The sequence below is a fragment of the Callorhinus ursinus genome, unplaced genomic scaffold (genome assembly GCF_003265705.2).
Source record: "Callorhinus ursinus isolate GAN/ISIS: 27379988/994484 unplaced genomic scaffold, GSC_fseal_2.0 scaffold44, whole genome shotgun sequence".
Lineage (NCBI taxonomy): Eukaryota > Metazoa > Chordata > Mammalia > Carnivora > Otariidae > Callorhinus > Callorhinus ursinus.
The window spans coordinates 6,322,715-6,343,043 of record NW_027397106.1 but is presented as its reverse complement, the minus strand read 5'-3'; the positions used below and the strand labels follow the sequence as shown (position 1 = coordinate 6,343,043).

At 40.1% G+C, this 20,329-nt stretch overlaps 1 protein-coding gene and 1 long non-coding RNA gene across 2 annotated transcripts in view; both read left to right on the top strand.

Annotated features, from left to right (window-relative positions):
• The window catches only part of LOC141370766 (uncharacterized), a 46,578-nt gene that overhangs the window by 7,965 nt on the left and 18,284 nt on the right, over positions 1 to 20,329 (top strand). The window lies entirely within an intron of this gene.
• Positions 17,325 to 18,122, top strand: H1-7 (H1.7 linker histone). Its single transcript, XM_025882790.2, has one exon. It carries the CDS (start codon positions 17,349 to 17,351, stop codon positions 18,120 to 18,122), a length of 774 nt encoding a protein of 257 aa, XP_025738575.1. The 5' UTR covers positions 17,325 to 17,348.

The window sequence follows — 20,329 nt, the reverse complement described above, 5'->3', positions numbered from 1 at the left end:
GCAACAAAATCTAGGTTGAATTTAAAGTTTATAACCTTACTATTAAAAATTAAGACAAAAGTCACTATGAGTGTTACCCTTCTGTAATACACACAGATACAGGTGCCCCTCCGACATTAAAACCCACTAGGTGGGCAATAGGTGACAGGAAAATTTAGCATCTCTCCATCTCCCAAGGATTTTTTTCTCCTTAGTGTGTAATGTCTTTATTGAGACCGTACTATGAATTACATTAATTCAACATGAATTAAAGAAATAAGGTAATTAGCATGAATTATATGACTTAATATAACTAGCCAAATGTAGAGGACAATAAACTGGTACCTCATGGACCCCCATGGGGGACACCCTAGTAACGAAATAGAACTTTGCCTCTCACTCCAGAAACTCTATTTGCCTTGTCCCAGTGATAATCCTTTCTCCCCCTCATATGTAACTGCTATCATGACTTTTAAAGTAATCACTCCTAGCTCTTTCAAAATTTTATCACTTTTTCAGTTTTATCACTCAAATATGCATCCCTAGTTATGATTGTTTCATCTTGTCCATTAAAAAATGTTTGATTTATTTTAGGCTTCTTTTAATCTATAGAGTTGTCTTATGTATCTTTTCCTTACAATTTATATACTGAACCCAGGCCCATTTGCCCTGTAGTTTCCCACAATATAGATTTTGCTGATTGCATATTCATGTCTAATTCTACATGTAGAACTTATCTTCTTTATCTTCTGTAGTTTCTGCAAATTAGCAGCTGGATCCAGAGCCTATATCAAACTCAGGTTTGACCTGAATATTAAAGATATATATGGTGAGTAATATTCCATTGTGTATATATGCCACATCTTCTTTGTCCATTCATCTATGAATGGATGCTTAGATTGCTTCCATATCTTGGCTATTGTAAACAATGCTGTTATAAACTTAGGGGTGCATATGTCTTTTCAACTTAGTGCTTCTGTTGAGGGTATAATGCTAAGTGAAGTAAGTCAAAGAACGGTAATTACTATGTGATTTTACTCATGTGGAATTTAAGAAACAAAACAAATGAACAAAGAAAAAAAGAGACAAAAAGCCAAACTCATAAATACGGAGAACAAACTGGTGTTGGCCAGAGGTGCAGTGGGTGGGGGGAGGGGTAAAATAGAGGGAATCAAGAGTATACTTACCTTGAGCACTGAGTAATGTATACAATTACTGAATAATTATAGCCTACACCTGAAACTAATATAACACTATCTTAATTATACTTCAATTAAAAAAAGAGAAAAATTCAAAGATTCATAGCAAAAAAAAAAAAAGATATGTGTGATGTTTGCCAAGACTATAGAAGGCAAATATCTAGTCTCTTTGTGATGTTAACAGCCATTGATGCATCATGCATATATCTCTTAATTCATCAGGAGTTGCAGAATGGTGATATGCTTCTAGTTTTTTTCCATGTGTTAGTTGGGATACTTTTATAAAAAGAGATACTTCGTCTATTTCATGTACTATTTGGTTATGCAGTGGTATAGTACATATGGGAAAGGCCAGATGAACACTTGATTCTTTCATTTACCAGATAATGAATTGGTTTCCTATTATCTTCTGTGAGTGGCCAATCCTTTCTTTTTAAATATCTATTATGAACTCATGGATTTAAACCCATCTGATGGGTTTCAATCTATGGTATTTCTCATCCTTATTGATACTCAAATAATCCCTTCTTAGGTTAATGGATTATCTTCCCTTGGCTGCTGATGTCTTTTGATATGACCCTCCTAGTCTTTGAAAGCTTCCTAACTATCTCATGTGTCAAGACTGTCCAAGCTTGTGTTGTACAATTCCGGCTTCAGATTTGGAATTGGCTACTTCTCTAAGAAGCCCTGGTTTCAGGTAAGAGTGGCTCAGTCGGTTAAACATCTGCCTTCGGCTCAGGTCGTGATCCCAGGGTCCTGGAATTGAGCCCCACATGAGGCTCCCTGCTCAGCGGGGAGCCTGCGTGTCCCTCTCCCTCTGCAGTTCTCCCTGCTTGTGCTCCCTCGCTCTATCAAAAAATAATAATAATAATAAAATAAAATCTTAAAAAAAAAAAGAAGCCCTGGTTTCCTCTAATGTGAAATCGTATTTCAAGACCACAATATAAATGCTAGGGATGCTCACTGCTACTGTTCTTTTTATTTTCTTTTCCTTATTGTTTTTAGGAATTTCCAGTGGATATAGCAGCTATATATTTATATTTATACCTTATGAGTTCACATTAATGTTTCCAATTCAAATCCAAGACTAGTTTTTTTTTTCTTTTTCTTTTTTAAGATTTTATTTATTTGACAGAGAGAAAGCACACAAGTAGGCAGAGCGGCAAGCAGAGGCAGAGAGAGAAGCAGGCTCTTGCTGAGCAGGGAGCCCAATGCGGGGCTCGATCTGAGGACCCCGGGATCATGACCTGAGCTGAAGGCAGGTGCTTAACCGACTGAGCCACCCAGGCACCCCAAGACTGCAGAGTCTTTTTTTCTTTTCTTTTTTTTAAGATTTTATTTATTTATTTGACAGAGAGACAGAGAGAGCACACAAGTAGGCAGACTGGCAGGCAGAGGGAGAGGGAGAAGCAGGCTCTTGCTGAGCAGGGAGCCCAATGCGGGGCTCAATCCCAGGACCTTGGGATCATGACCTGAGCCAAAGGCAGCTGCTTAACCGACTGAGCCACCCAGGCGCCCCAAGACTACAGAGTTTTTAACTTAACATTTTTTGGTATTACATCTCTGTCTCCTTTGTCCTACATTAATAATCCTGATTATTATTAAGAATGAAGAGACAACAGAATTAGAAAATTTCATAATTACTCATTTGCTTTATCCCACATCAATACGTTCTCAGAATAACAATACTAAGACTACCACCATAATGATTACTGAAACACTAAATATTTTGGGTATATATTGTTGCTTAGTTTTGCCTATTTTGAGCTTCATATATATAGAATCATACAAAATGTATTCATGTCTCTTTTTTCACTCTATAGAATGTGAGATTCACACTAATCAGAGGGTTTTTTTCCCACTGTCAGGTAATGTTCTACTATATAATTCATAGAAAATGAATAATTATTTAGAAAAATTTATCTGGTTCAAGTGCAGTGATCATTTATCACTCATAATAGAAGTCTAAGAATTTGGCCTCGGGGGATCACATAGCTTGTACTGTCTTTGGATTGGTCTCCAGACCCCAAAAAGTGTGTTGATATAAACGATTTTCCTGAACTCCATTTTCACTTCTCATTCACATTTCATCTCTGGGCAAAGTAAAGAAATAGAGATATTGATGGAATTATCCTACACACTCAAGCCTCAGTCAGGCCAGTTAGATTGATATAGTACAAATTTCCATAATCTTATGTCAGCACTGAGCCTATAGGAAGCCATACCTTCAGAGAATCATCTATATTAGGAGGAAAAACCTTGAAAATCAACCATTTCTGTGTGTCAAGCCTTTGGTCTCCAAACCTCTAGGAGTTAATTAACAATTTTTAATATTTGAAATGTTCTAACAGAAATCTCCTAACTACCTGTATAAATCTTGTTTCTCTCTTTGCCTGACATCTCAGCTCAGGGTGGCAATCATGGTTATCTAATGCTACAGAAACAAAAATGTCTTTAATTAATAAGAAATATAAAACAAAGAGTTTCTTAACAAATACAGTACTTTGCAAGACAAAATCTTTCAAAGCATGGGACCCAACGAGGGAAAGTAGTAAAAAAATTAGGGTTCTTGATGGTCTAACTGCTGTAGTCCAACCTACCCAAGTTGAGGAAAGGTGAAATGATTCACCCAAAGCTAATCTCCTAGGGAACATAGTTCAGTAAAGGTATCAAAAATTTTTTTAATTGGGTTAAAATACACATAACATAAAGTATACCATCTTAACCATTTTTCAGTGTACAGTTGGGCGGTATCACATATATTCATGTTGTTGTGCAGCCATCACCACCGTCCATCCCCAGAACTCTTTTCATCTTGTAAAACTGGAACTATACCTATTAAACAATAACTCAACATTCTCCCTCTCTCCTCAGCCCTGGCCACCACATTCTACTTTCTGTCTCTAAGGACTTCATATAAATGGAATCATACAGTTTGTCTTTTTGTGAATGGCTTATAATGTCCTTAAGGTTCATCTATACTATAGCACATGTCAGAACTGCCTTATTGTTTAAGACTGAGCAGTATTCATTGTATGTACATACCACACTTTACTTTTCGAACTATAGAAATGATCCCTGAATGTATAGTCTTGTTTTACTTATCTTTTTCATCCATCAATGGACACTTGGGTTGCTTCCAAATTTTAGCTATTGTGAATAATGCTATGAACATGGCTGTACAAATATCTCTTTGAGACTCTGCTTTCAGTTCTTTTGGCTCTATGCCCAGAAGTGGAACTGCTGGATCATATAGTAATTCTATTTTTAATTTTTCAAGGACCATCTCACTGTTTTCCACAGCAGTTGTACAATCTTACATTCCCACCAACAGTGCACAAGGATTCCAATTTCTCCATATTCTTTTTTTTTTTAATAGTAGCTAGCCTAATGGGTGTGAGATGTGATACTGAGCATCTCATGTGTTTACTGGTCATTTGTATAGTTTTGGAGAAATGTCTATTCAAGTCCTTTGCCCATTTTTGAATCAGGCAGTTTTTTTGTTGTTGAGTTTTAGGAGTTCTCTATATATTCTGGATATTATCTGGATATCCAGATACATGATTTGCAAATATTTTCCCCATTCGATAGGTTGCCTTTTTACTCTGTGGATAGCGTTTTTTGGTATACAAATTTTTAAAATCTTCATGAAGACCAATTTGTCTATTTTTTCTTTTGTTACCTATGCCTTTGGCATCATATCCAAGAAATCATTACTATGTCCAATGTTATGAAACTTTTATCCTATGTATTTTTCTAAGAATTTTATTGTTATAGGTCTTACATTTAGGTCCTTGATCCTTTTTTGAGTTAATTTTTGTATACGGTGTTAGGCAAGGGTCCAAGTTTCTTTTACATGTAGATATCCAATTTTCCCAACACTACTTGTTAAAAAGAGTATCCTTTTTCTATCAAATGGCTTTATCACCCTTGTCAAAAATCATTTGACTGTATAAATGAGGGTTTATTTCTAGGTTCTTTATTCCATTGATCTGTATGTCTATCTTTATTAGCAAAGGTATTTTTAACCGTAGCACAATAGTGTTCTCTTCGCCTGCTTATTGTTTGGATCAAAGAAGAACATGAAGCTGGGTTCCAGCCTGAGGGTGGAGAGGTGTGTTTTTGTAAATTTCAGCCTTCTCTAAGAATGAGTAATCTCAGTCATTAGCCTCAGCCAGATTTACTCCCCATAAGAGAAATATTAACCCCATATGTTACCGTTTTGATAAGAATGGCATGTAAAATAAATCACTCATTTAGCACAATGCCTGAACTTCGGTAAATTTTAGCTATTAGATATGCTAGGCCAGTGGTCCCCAGAACAGCAGCAACAGCATCAGCTGGGAATATATTAAACATGCAAAATCTTAAGACATAGAGATGACCAACAAGTACATGAAAAAGATGCCCAACATTACTAATCATGAGGAAAAGCAAATCAAAACCACGGTGAGCTATCACCTCATACCTATTAGAATGGGTGTTATCAAAAAGAAGAAATAACAAGTGTTGGTGAGGATGTGGAGAAAAGAGAACACTTTTATGCCATCCGTAGGAACGTAAGTTGGTGCAGCTACTATTAAAAACAGTATAGAGGTTTCTAAAAAAACTAAAAATAGAACTACCATATGGTCTAGCAATTCCACTTCCAAGTATTTATCCCAAGAAAATGAAACACTAACTTGAAAAGATATCTGCACCTCCATGGTCACTGCAGCATTATTTACAATAGCCAAGACATGGAAACAGCCTAAGTGTCCATGGATGGATGAATGGATAAAGAAAATGTCATATATATTTATTCAGGGAATATTATTCAGCCATAAAAAATGAAATCTTGCTATCTGTGATAATATGGATGGAACTTGAAGGCATGATGCGAAATGAAATAAGTCAAAGAAAGATATATACAATATGATATCACTCATTTCTGGAATCTGGAGAAAAAAAAAACCAGAAGAAAAAACCCAACTCATAAATACAGAGAACAGATTGGTGGTTGCTGGAGATGCGGAGGGATCAGTGAAATGAAGGGGGTCAAAGGTACAAATTTCCAATTAATAAGTCACAGGGATGTAATGTATAACATAGTGAGTATAGTTAGTAATACTGTATTGCATTTTTGAAATTTGCTAAAAGTAGATAAAAGTTCTGATCACAGGAAAAAAATTTATAACAGAATGTTAGCTAGATAGAGTGGTGGTCATTTCATAATATATACAAGTATCAATCTTTGTGTTGTATACCTGAAACTCATGTTATATATTATACAAAACAAATAAGTACAAATTCTTGGGCCTCATCCTAAACCTACTAAATCAGAAACCTGGGGTAGGGTCTCTTTTCTTAACAAGCCCTTCTTCAGGTGATTCTGATAGGCAGAGCCAACGTTTGAGAATGAAGGCCCACTATGATAAAAACAAAAACTGACATTCTCCTGAAGGTATCTTATTTACAAATATCTTGCTATGTTTATCACTTACACATTTTTTAAAGGTATAAACTAGCAGTAACACAGGGAGTTAAATTTTTTTTTTAAGATTTTATTTATTTATTTGACAGAGAGAGCCACAGAGAGAGGGAACACAAGCAGGGGGAGTGGGAGAGGGAGAAGCAGGCTTCCCGCGGAGCAGGGAGCCCGACGCGGGGCTCGATCCCCATCCCAGGACTCTGGGATCACGACCTGAGCGGAAGGCAGACGTTTAACGATTGAGCCACCCAAGCGCCCCAGTTTTTTGTTTTTTGTTTTTTTTTTAATTGCGAGCGCGCGCTGGAGCGTGGAGGGACAGAGGGAGTAGAGAAGGAATCCCAAGCCGACTGGGCGCCCAGCCCTGAGCGGGAGGCGGGCCTCCATCTGACCACCCTGAGATCCTGATCTGAGCCGACATCAAGAGTCCGAGGCCTAACCAACTGAGCTGCCCAGGCGCCCCTTTTTGTTTTTGTGGGTTTTGGGGGGAGTTAATTTTAATAACACGTCTGGTGAAAAACGGGCTGATGGGCAGGAGAATGAGGTAAAGAGAGCCTGAGTGCTCAAGGCCACTACAAGCGTCTACACAGAGAGCCAAGAGTAGGAAAGATCGTCAGAAGATGAAGGAAACACTTACAGGGGGACACGGGAAGGGAAAGGATTATTTTTTCGCGAATTATTCAGAAATAGCTGTTGTAAGTGCAGGAGAAATGATGTCTTGTGGCTCTGCCCATGCCATCCTTTCTGGCTAAGTGTCTTGTGTCCTATATTCTCTGCCCATGTAGACCTTTCATTAACAACAACTCCTCACCTGCAAGAGTCTCCTCGGCCGGCCAACCGTCCGTCCGTCCGTCCGTCCGCTGGGCCAGCATGTTCCCCTCCCCCCTTGCCTATTACTTGTCTCTTTTCGCTCCCCCTATTCCTCGCGGGGGGTGCTCTTTGAGAGCAGGCACCACAGTCCTTTATAACTCCCCGTGGGCTCTAAAGGAGCCGCCTCTCTCCAGCCTCAGGGAGAAAGGGCGGGAAAGCCGCGGGAACAGATGGTCTCATTGGCTAACGTTTGCTTTCCTCACCGCGCCCGGGGCCTCCTGGGAGGAGAGTTTGAGGGGTTTTTGTTTGTTTGTTTGTTTGTTTGTTTGTTTCCTGTTTTTCTTCTTGCAGCGGAGCACTGCCCTAATTCGTGGGCCTCGCTGCTGTTGGGGGCGTGAGTTCCGGGCTGTCAGGGCCCGCCGGTCATCTTCCTCTGTGGGCGGGGCAGCTGTGGGAGGCTCTGCCCCCTCTCCCGAGATTACCTGTGAACCATCATTTTAATTTGGACTCCTTTGGCCCTACAGGGGGCCCTCGACCTCCCTGGCAAGCCTTCTGCCTGCATCACCGCATACGTCTTACTGTTGTGAGCAACACTTCTGGAGTTTCGCAAGATTGCGAATTTTTGAAGAACGATTTTTGAAGACCTAGAAATGGAGGTTTTCTGAAGACAAATATTCTAAGCAGGGCAAGAGGCAGGAGACTCGTTATGTGATCAGGGCAGGTAAAGTGAACAGGACAAAGGTAGAAGAAGCAGGGGAACTGCTGCCCACTACATTTTCTTTGGGAAAATTTCAGCACACAGCAGAATTGCTTTAGATACAGACATAAATATAAATAAATATAAATTTCTAAATAAATATTTAAAATAAAAATAAATATAAAAATATTTTGCTACACAATATTTATTAAAAAGAAGAGTAATCAAGGGTTGAGATTTAATAAAATTATAATTTTTATTGCTTCATCAAAGATATTTCAAGTAAAACTTGTTTTCCATCCCTTCTTTTCTATCAGTGTGTAGCAGTAAAGAATATAGTGCCTTCTAGTACAGTTTGGTACCACTGCCTTGATTCATGCTTCGAGGCCAGCAGTTTAACCCACTATTGGTTTTACACTGTTGAAGTAAATATCAACACAGGTAAATAATGTCTAAGGATTATTATGAAAGGTTTTGACCTCGTGATAGTCCCCTGAAAGTCTTGACTCCCCCAGGGGTATAAGGACTACATTTTGAGAATCAGTGCCCTAGGGAATAGTAAGGCCTTTTCTTTCTCTCTCTAATCCTCATTCAGAGAAGGTAGTACACTTTAGTGAATTATTCAGGATCTCCTTTATGTGTGTGTACAGTTGTTCATCCAATTACGTGCAAACACCATATTCAATTTGCAACCCACAGAAGAGATTTTAGAAGCCATTTGGACCAATAACTAATCATTTTAAAGATTTTATTTATTTTATTTTAGAAAGAGGGAGGGCACGCAGGAGCAGGATGGGGGAGGAGCAGAGGGGGAGGCAGAGAAACGGGGAAAGAACCTCAAGTAGACTCCCCACTGAGCCCTGCTGGGGCTCAATCTCAGGACCCTGAGATCATGACCTGAGTTGAAACCAAGAATCTAGGGGCGCCTGGGTGGCTCAGTTGGTTAAGCGACTGCCTTCGGCTCAGGTCATGATCCTGGAGTCCCGGGATAGAGTCCCGCATCGGGCTCCCTGCTCAGCAGGGAGTCTGCTTCTCCCTCTGACCCTCTCCCCTCTCGTGCTCTCTATCTCTCATTCTCTCTCTCTCAAATAAATAAATAAAATCTTTAAAAAAAAAAAAAAAAAGAAAGAAACCAAGAATCTAACATGTAACTGACTGAGCCACCCAGGTGCCCCAAGAACTAGTTATTTTTAAATGTTCTGGCCTGAATGCCATCATTTGAGTCTTTACCTAAATGTAATGTCTTATAGTTCTTTGTCTGCTTTTAGGATTTTTTTCCTTCAGTTTTAAGCAGTTTGATTATGATGTGTTTGACTATAATTTTAAGTTCATCTGTTTGGGTTTTTCTGTGCTTCTTGGATCTGTGAATTTATACTTTTCACAAAGTCTGGGTAGTTTTCAACCATTTTGTATGTATGTATGTATTATATATTTTTTTCTACTCCAATCTCTCTCTTCTTTCCTTCTGAGAAATCTGTGACATGAATATTGTTCCTTTTGATATTGTCCTACAGGTCTCTAAGACTAATTTCAATTTATTTCATTCTTTTTTCCCTTCTCTTATTTATACTGAATACATTTCATCTTCAAGCTCAGTGACTTTCTTCTGTCATCTCCATTCTGCTGAGTTCCCTACAGTGTTGCTCTAGGGTTCTGCTATGCTGAATCTACCACTGCTGCACAGTGGGGAGAGGGAGTAGCTCTGCTCTTTTTTTTTTTTTTTTAAGATTTTATTTATTTATTTATTTGAGAGAGAGAGTGGGAAGTAGAGGGAGAGAGAATGTGAAGCAGACTCTGTGCTTAGTGCAGAGCCTGACACGGGGCGGGGTTCAATCCCAGGACTCTGAGATCATGACCTGAGCCGAAACCAAGAATTGGACACTCAACTGATTGAGCCACCCAGGCGCCCCTAGCTCTGCTCTTTATTAGCACTTCTCTGGTATAGAATAGAAGGCTGAAATAGGGCTTTCCTCTTCAGGGACTACCTCACCGCTGGTGAGGAGGGGAAGGAGTGCTGCCAGTTTGGGGACAACCATGGTGTGGGATGGGTAAAAATCAGAATGGTCCCTTTCCTATTTGCCAGTCTTACAGCTAAAGAATAGAATCTTCTCTCTTCTTCTTCTTTTCTTTTCTTTCTTTTTTTTTTTTTTTTTCCTGTCTGGGCCATTGGAAGTTCTGGATTTTAGGCTGCTCTAGTGTCCAGGTAGGGATATATATGAGACAAAAAGAAAACCCAAGGAACTTGTAGCTACCTTGTCCCCTAAGTCCTGAGACCCTTAGTCTGCTTGTAACTGCTTTTTGGAGTCTTCTGGTAGTTTTACATATTTTAGTCCAAGGTTTGTGGAAGTTGTTGTAGGAGAGGTTGAATGGAGGGTGATTAGTTTGTTTTATTTAGAAATAGAAGTCTCTTGGGGCGCCTGGGTGGCTCAGTTGGTTCAGCATCTGCTTTCGGCTCAGGTCATGATCCTGGGGTCCTGGGATTGAGCCCCACATTGGGTTCTCACTCCCCCTCTAACACTACCCTCTGCTTGTGCTCTTTCTCTCAATGTGTGTCAAATAAATAAATAAAAATCCTTAAAAAAATAGAAGTCTCTTATCTGTTTTTATTAAAAAATAATTTGTTAGGTCAAAAATTATTACTCATTTTGTAGTTTTGCTATAGTCAAAGGAAGACCTTATTTTTCACATATTAACCATTATTTTCATTTCTACATTGCTTAATTTGGGGGTTTACTCTTAATTTTGGAATAACTCATAGACTTTTTTTAGCAGATTTTTTCCTGTTTGCTTTTTTACTCTTGTTTTAATTTTTTAATGTGCAGAATTTTAAGGTTTTTATAAAATGTCAGTAATTTCCTCTGTGATTTCTTCCATTAATTTTATGCTTAGAAAATCTTTCTTCTTCCTAAAATCCAATAAATACATATATTTTTCCCTGCTTTCATTTTCTATGTTTAACTCTTTGATCCCCCTTAATTTTATTAGTGTTTGGTGAAACATGAGTATTGTGTTTAAAAAATTTCAAGTTATTAACTATTGTATCCTATACATTTTTCTCATTAAAAGTTACTCCTAACTTGTTGAAAGTTAGGTCTAATGACAAATAGATAAAAGCTCCAGAGTCTTTTTTTTTTAAATATAAAGTGATTTTAAGGATTGGAATTTTATTTATTTATTTATTTATATTTTATTTATTTATTTATTTATTTATTTATTTATTTATTTATTTTTAAGTAAGCTCTACGCCCAATGTGGGGCTTGAACTCACAATCAAGTGTGTCGCATGCTCAGGGAGCCTGGGTGGCTCAGTTGGTTAAGCATCTGACTCTTGATTTTGGCTCAGGTCTTGATCTCAGGGTCATGAGATTGAGCTCCACATCAGGCTCCACGTGGCTGGGTGTGGAGCCTGCTTAAGATTCTCTCTCTCTCCCTCTCCCTCTGCCCTATCCCCCACTGTGCATTCACATGCTCTCTGTCTCAAAAAAAAAAAAAAAAAAACACATCCTCTACCAACTGAGCCAGCCAGGTGTCCCAGATTGTAATTCATTATAAAGATACAAGTTTGTTCTTCAGTGCCACCAGTGGAGAATTGGGGACTGTATATTTGGTAGCCAGCATAGGACCTGGAGAGTGGTGAGATATGGCCCAGGCCAGGGAGGCATATGTTGGGAGTGGAGCATGAAATAGAGGTGGGGACATTATGTCTTGTTCTCTGCAGCTTAAAGTGCTAGTCCACCTGAGTTGTGGCTACAAGCCACACAGAAATAGGCAGCAGGCTGGTTTTGGCCCATGGGCCACAGTTTTCCAACCTCTGCTCTAGTAACCTTGGTAAAGGACAGACCAGAGAACCAGAACTAGAAGGGAAAACCCTCTCCTCCTGCAGTCTCTCCAGTACCCTTTACTACAAAGCTTAACATCATGTCAGCTGAAAAAAGGAAAAATATTTAAAAGGCCCAGATCCATTTTCACATTCAGGTAACAAAAACAATAAATTGGTAACTGGCATAACCAGTATGGTAGAAATTATAGTGAGGAAGGAGAATCTGAATTTCTTGCTCAAAGCTTTGATTAGTGAAATGATAGAAGAGGTGGTATGGCAATTTCTTTTCTCTAGGTGGAAAATGAAAAATAGGAATCTTTGGGGTTACCTGGGAGATATAGGGAATTCTCATTCCAAACTTTTCCTTCAGTACACCATTTACCTTCTCATCTGTAAATGTGAATAATATTATCCACTTTTCAGTGTTGCTGAAAGAATTAGTGATAATTTATACACAATACCTGATCCATAGAACTTCAATAAATAAATAGTAGCTCTTCTTCCCCAGATGGATCAAAGGCCAAGAAAAAGCCAAGGGAAGAAGGATTAAAATAGAAAATCAGATGTGATTTTTAAACAGGAAATGGAGATGTGTTTTTTGAAATGAAATATTTAGAACCGCAGGTTTGAAGGAAAAAATGAGGAAAGTTATGCAGTATAATTCCAGAATGTGTATTGTGAATTGAGAATGCAAATAAAGCTTACTCTTGGTTATATTCCTGAGCATTGGCATTTATTTATACCACTTAATTTGGAGGAAAGCAATTTTTAATTAGTGAATTTGGATTTTCTGGAATTTTAGATCTGTAGAGATTAGGCTAGAAATAAGCTTCTCTGTAGTGGGTTGTAGATCTGGGATATTTCAATTCTCTGATTCCAAGAGTTACATATATATGGTAAATGATTTCTACTCTGCCATTTGTGTGTGTGTGTGTTTCTGCTTTGGCTTCATTTGTACAGGATTCTGGGAATTGACAAGGGCATGGAATGGCTGGGAGTTACTATAACAGAATTGAATGTTGTCCAGAATGTAGTGTTATTGTGGGACTGCAGCTTGTCTATGTCCTGGGATGCCCTGAGCCTCATATTCAAAGTAAAAATCCTCAGAGAAATGGGTTTTTGGTTTTGAGATTTAACTGATTGTAGCAGAATGGTTCTTGGAGGTCCCACATTATGGGCTCATGGAAAGATATAACTATTAATAAAACTTGATTTAATTTATGAGAGATTTAAATTATATAGACTCCTTTGGGTGAAAAAAAAGTACTTGGGTAGGATTTTGCTAATACCAAAGCCCTTATTTCTCTCGTGTCATTTTTGGAGGGATGAGTATAGATTTTATATTTGTGGGGCGGAGTGTGTTACACTGGGTGTTTAGAGCTTCTTGGGAGGAGTCAGGGAGACCAGATCTTCATATTTTGGGGATAATTGCTGAGAAATTTTCCTGGTCCTCCAATAAGATCACCTGGATCTATAATCTCTAGACTCACTTCTGGACAATTGTGCTGAGGATTAGAAGGATGAATGCCCAATTGCTAGTCCGTCTCCATGGTTTATGGAATCTTAATATTTTTATTTTCACATGTGAACCACTTTAGTTCTCCCCAAAGCCATGAGTTGACTGGTGGGTTTATTTGCTGAAATGACTGTTGTGGATATTTGCATTAAAGTGGAAGGCACAAAGTGATACAGGAGAGGAAAAGAGTCTTTTGGGGAAAAACAACTAGCAGTTTAAGGTTAAGTTGGGGAGTTGTAATAGATTGTTGAAAAGGTTTATATTATTCGGTTTTGGGAGAGATAAACTGAATCAATGCAAGATAATTGAGTAAGCAAGAACTAGAACCTTGGGGTCCCAGGACTGTGGGTCAAGGAGGGGCAGTGAGGTATAGATTGGGGTTAAATCTATGAGTATGCTACTAAATTTTGCTGTACTCTTGTATGGAGTTTTTCTTAATGAAGTTAGAGCTGCATGACTCTATGTGAGGGAGTAAGATTAATAAAACTTCTGACGTCCTTAGAATTTTGTATAGTAATTAAAGGTTCCTATGCCTAAGTCAACCAAGTTCCTCTGGAGTCCTCAGTCACAATCACTATAGAAGATATCAACAAAAAGCAATAGATCTTGCTCTGGAACTTGAAGCAGAAAGATTTAGGCTAAAGATTATTCCCAAGTATCCTTTTTCTTCACCACCAGCCAACCCCAAGCCTTCCAGAAATTAAGAGCTATTGATCTTTCTCATAACAGGGTGGTGCTAGGTGGTAACTTCTGGTTTATAATCATAGATGATTAAAATTGGAAGGGATGGTTCAGTCTTGTTTTTCTGGAGCTGGAGCTGGTGTCTCCTGATTAGAGGTATGACACTTGTTTGTACTGACTCTTTTCCTCAAGAAATTGTTTTTTCTGAAGTGTCTTTTTCTTTGGGGTATCAGAAGAAGAGGGCTGGCGAGTAGATTTATTCCAAAGAGGAGCAAAATAACTCCAAGGGATTGGTGCAGCAGAAAGTTTCTGTCAGCTAGCTGGCTTTCTTGTCCTCTGAGCCAGCTGAGTGGTAGTGGGGCATTGGTTTCCTACCTCTCATTTTTTGTTATTCCCCTATTACTTACAGTATATTTATACAGAAATCTACATAGAAATGAATGGTTATGTGTAAACGAAAATGTTTTGTTTGGTTTGGTATGTTTTTTTTTCATATAATTCTTGTCCTTTGATTTCAGCCTTTCCCAAAGGTTTCTAATTGGTCTCTTTTTTCATCACAGGGGTATCAATAAACATGGTGGTTTGATTTGGTTCTTTTTTTTTTTTTTTTTAAGAGATCCAGGGGAGGGGCAGAGGGAGAGGGAGAGAGAATCTTAAGCTGCTCCACTCCATACTCAGCATGGAACCTGATGTGCGGCTCAATGTGGGGCTCAGTCTCACAATGGTGAGATCATGACCTGAGCCAAAATCAAGAGTTGGTTGCTTAACCGACTGAGCCACCCAAGTGCCCCTGATTTGGTTTTTGTCTTTCTTTCATGATGATACCATTGTGTGCAGCCAACCTATCTTTACCTGGAGTCAGTTGATATGAAGGTCAGAGTTCACTTACTCTCCTCTTATTCTCAAAGCAAACAGTTTTGTCTTTTTTCTCTGATGGTTGTCCCATCCTACGGCCAGTGGCCTATGCAACCAGGAAGTATAGCCAGACCAAGAGACTACACAAATGAGAGAAAGCCTGCTCCATGTGGTTCTGCCTCTCAGTCTGGCAGCTCTTCATTGGTGCACTGTCCCTGTGCTAATGTGTTAGTCTCCTGTTCTTGGAGATCCACAGTAACCTCCTCTAATTTACAGACTGGGAGAAGGTACAGTGAGTGCTTGTAGATCCTTCTGATTCTGAGCTGTGATTGTGGAGATAAACTTCCTCTTGTTCTGTAGTGGAGATAAATAAAGGTGTGGAGAGGGTCAACCTTGGAGAAAAGGAAACCTAGCTCAGTAATTAACAACTCAGGCCTTAGAATTAAGTAGACTTACGTATGAATCCACACTCTACCTCTTACTGCTGTGTGACTACTTACAGCTGTGTCATTATGTTATGTGTCCTTCATACCTTGGCCCTAAACTACCTTTCCAGTCTAATCTCCTGCCACTTCCTTTCTCATTGTCTACTCCCCACTCCCCAACAGTTGTGTTTTCACCAAGTGGAACTACCTAGAAGCTTGTTGGAAAGGTAAAACCTCTGGCCCCATCCCAGACCTAATGTACTGGAATCAGTACTTTATGAAGTACACATTAAAGTTTAAGAAGCACTGGTCTAAGCTACTTCCTGGCACTTTTATTCCTGGCAGAAACTATGTCGCAGTCCAGCCTGTGACTGCTGAGTATATGGGAATGTCCTTTAGAGAAGTATGATATGCTTTTGCAATTTGAGGTATTCTTTGAATAATTCCCAACTAAGTTGTGTCCAAAATAAGAAGTCCTTGAGTAACTAGCTTCCTTGGTCCCCTTCATTTTCAACCCTTTGAGATTTATCCCTTTTTCCCTATCTCCTTTCTCCTGATTTCCTGGGCATTTCCTTTGAATCCAGAGAAATCCTCCTCACTAGAGAGAAGCTTACACAGACTCAATTAAATGCCTGCTCTGTGTATAATGAAGAATAGTGTTAGGTGCAGCAGGGGCCATAGAAATTCAAAGGCTATTTGGCTCTCAGGAAACTTTTATTTAGTTGGAAAGGCATAAACATTCAGAGTAAAATTAATTTTATGCCTTATATTTGGGTAGTCCTTTGTCATCTACCATCACCTCTTCTGAACCTCTCCAATAGTTCTGTGATGTTGGTAGGAAGGGATTATTAGCCCCCCCCCTTAAAGATAAAGAAGTCAGATATGGCATTTATCAATGCCATACGGCTGTTAAAGAGCTGGGGTGGGGGTATGTGTCCATGTCTTTCAGCTCTAAGTCCAGGCTGTTTTCTTTTTAAAATTCTTGTGCTGCATTGTACTCTCTACTACCAGATTAATTTAAAATAAAGAAAATGCAGTATAGGATTGCAAAAGTTTAATGTGGTAGTTAAGAGGAGAGAAATCATTTGCAAGAGTGAGGGGGCTTCAGTGAGGGAAGGATTCAGCAGGATTTTGAAAGATGAGCAGAATATATCTGGACAGAGAAAGAGGGTGAGCAATCCAAGAAGAGGGACAAGAGGTAGAAAAGCAAAGTCTGGTGAAAGAATAATGATTAGACCAGAGTTCTTGGTCTACTTGGAAACTGGATTGTTTTGATCCAACTGAATGAGGCAACTGAATTACCCAGGTGTGAGAATCATTGTTTAGGGTAGAGGGACCACAGTGATTCCCTCTTTCCTTCATATTTTTGCACAGAATCCCCCATGTGGAGAGTCAGGGAGACATGACTGTCGATCTCTAGATGGTGGGACCTAAAGGTGGGAGTTTCTAGGTCGGGTTTTGTTTGATAGACTACCACATTTACTTTTTAAAGGCTTTGTATTACCTGTTTTAGATAGTTGGGAGTAGCTTCTTTCACCTTAGGGAAATGTGAGTAGATGGGTGTTCAGGATCACGGAAAAATACTGAACTTCAGAAAGTGGTTGAGATCCAGGTCAATGAGAAGTGGCAGCATTATAAAGGGCAGGGAACAAACCCTGGAGATTATAAAGGTGATTCTTAGGGGTGTACAGGCGCCCAGATCTGGATTGGTTTAGACCTAGAAGGAAGTGGAGTCTGATTGGACCACCTACCTGGGGGGTATCTGGCAGCTCGCCAAATAGGACCTGAAAGTCTAGGCTGGGCGTGCCATTGTGACGTGGTCCAGCCGGTCTCAGCTTAAGCTCGCGCCTTGGTGGGGGTGGCCCACAGCAGTGGCCCCGCAGAGGCGGGAGCGGGGCCATGGCTGAGGTGGCTGGGTCCACTGGTGAATCCAAAGGCACTGAAGTTAAAACGCAGCAGGCCGCGGAGAAAACCCTCACGGCCCTGCCGAGGCAGGGCCTGCGCTCCGTGCTCAAAGTGTCCCAGCTGTTGCTCCGAGCCATCACCGAGCACAAAGGGCTGACTCTGGCTGCCCTCAAGAAGGAGCTTGGAAATGCTGGCTACGAAATGCGACGGAAGTGCTGCCGCCACTCGGGCGATGCACTCTGGTCTGAGGTTAAGGGCACGCTTCTCCGGGTCAGCAGCGGCGATGCTTCTGGCTACTTCAGGGTTTGGAAGATTCCGAAGCCGAAGAGAAGGCCAGGACGCCTGAGGTTGGAAGAGGGCGTGCGCTTTTCAAGGAGGACCCTTCCCCGGCCTTGGAGCCCCCGGCGGCGCTGCACTCATCGCAGGGCCGCCAAGAAGGCCAGGGAAGTCTGGAGACGCAGCACGAAGGTAAACACAAGGGGGCGGAAGATAAGGCCAAGAGCCAAGGACTCGGTGCGTTCCAGAGCCAGGGAGGAAGTGAGGGCCAAGGGGATGGACGAGGGGAGAGGACGGACCAAGAAGGAAGACATCAGGCCTAGGACCCGAGAGAAGAGGCCAGGCCCGAAGCCCAGGGAAGAGAAGCAGCAGGACCCGGTGAAGCCGGTAAAACGCACCATCCAGAAGACAGCTTTGGTTAAAACTGACCGACATTCTAGCAGTCAGGGGAAGACTCATGACCTAAGGGCTGCTCGCACAAAGACTTACTAAATCTGAAAGTCTTTGGAATGCAGCCAGTTATTCGTAGTGTGGGAGCAGTTTCCCTTCCTCCAGGCACAGATGCCCTTCCCCATAGGCTCTAATGAGAGCAGCTCTCACACACTGAAGTGGACAAAACTATATACAAGACCTTTCCACTACATCGTGTCCGTTTCCTCTTTGCCGCACATGGGTACGGGTGGGTGTTGAGGGGAGACATACAGCAGGGGCGTATGGGGTGAAGAGACAAAAAGATGTCGAGATTCTGTTCCTGCTTCAGGCCACAGGACAATGCCTTTCAGAAGGAAAAAAGAAAACAGGTAGAAGAAAAGCAGCAACTTGGGGGGATTAGACAGAAGTGTTGAATTAACGTTAGACACCCAATCAAATCCAAATTGAGTTTTGGGGAGAAGGGCTTGTAAAGAGAGAAGTGGGGGGCATCGTCCGGGCAAGAGAAGAGTAGACAACTTTAAGTTGAGCGGTCCCACTGATCCAAAGTGTTCTTAACTGAAATTCCTTTTAGGAAAAAGGCCCTTCTCCCAAAGTTGATTGTAATGGGTCTGGAGTTTTTGCCTGACTTGATAATAGTATTTTAACTGTAAAACTTTATTATGTCAGTCTTCAGTTAAATGAGAGTGTGTGAAAGCATCTAGAACAGGGCTTGGCACAGGGTAGGTGCTCATTACTGAGAGTTAAATAAGAGTATAAATAGTTTGTGATGATGTGATAATATGCTATAGCAGAAAACTCTGCCAGATCAGTACTTAATGAGACCAGGATTCTAGTCAAAGTTCTGCTACTCTGACCTTGGCTAAGTTGTTACTTAACCATTTATAGTCTTGTTTTCCTTCTCTGTAAAAAAAAGGTTGGAATAGGACTAGGATTGTTTTAGGTGGTTTTAAGTGTTAGTAAAATAAGGACTTAAAATATCATGACATTAGGCTTTGTTTGACAAAATGCAGTGAGGGAATTTTCAACTGGGAAAATACTAACTCCTAAAGAGGAAATAATTAAGATTTATAGAATACATATCGGAAATATAAGGAGATGGGAAGGCTAACTAATGAATAGCTAGGTCTTTTGCTTTTCTTAAAAAACAACATGTATTGAGCACCATATACCAAGTATAGAGCAAATGTATGATTTTTTTTTTTTTTTTTTTTTTTTAGTTCTGAATGCAGAGATTAAGAACAGCATGGGAATAGTGCTCATGCTATAGGTCATAATAGGACACAGAAATGGTTCCTAGGGAAGTAAAAACATCAGAGTAGCCGGTTCAGGGAAATGACTTGCTGTTTCCAGCTGAAGCCAAAGGAGTAGGGAAAAGGGAAACACTGGGAAGGTGCTTTTCATTCTTGTAAAGAGGTGAGAGTGACGGTGGGAGATGAGAATGATTTGGAACAACCTGGGGAGCTTTTTCAGTGTACCCTACCAAGCTTTTCCCGAGAGTCTGATATCTTCTACAAGGGGGAACAGGGTATGTGTATTTACACACACAGAGAAGGGAAGGGGGGGAGGAGTGGGAAAGAAAGCTTAAGTGATACTAATATTCACCCTCTCACACCCTTAAATGAGAATCACTGCTTTAAACCTATGCAGAGCTACTAGCAAAATGCTTGCCGCGCATCTCATCTATAGATGATCTGAACTTTGAAAGTCCCCCCTGCTAATTAGGTTCACTGTGCACTTGAATTGTCTGTGAGTAGCAGAATGAAGCAAACAGAGTAAGAGAATAGGGAGCCATCTGGTAAAAGGTAGTGGGAAACATTGTCCATTGAGCACAATTAGAACAAAGTTAATCAGATGTCTTTATGATAGCCAGATGTACCACCTCTTTATGGTCCTGGGAGGTTTTTACCTAAACAATCAGATGGCCCAGAACTAGAAGCCTTTTCTCCTAAGATGGGATGGGAAGGACACTGGCAAAAATTTTTCTAGATTTACTAAGAATCATCACAGTTCTATATGTATTGTGATGATTTCTTTATTTAAGCACACTCCCAATCATTCAGTCAGTAAATTTGGCAGATCTATTAAGTGTCAGAATCTGACTGGTCATTTCAGATTATTTTTCATTGGTAAATTTTATGGTGGCTATACTCCAATGAAATACAAGAAATGATTTTAACTCATTGGCAAGCTATCCACATTATCTAGGTCATAATGCTAGCTGGGTACTTCTGTGAAAGGAATTCCCAAGAATAGTTAATCTCATCCCA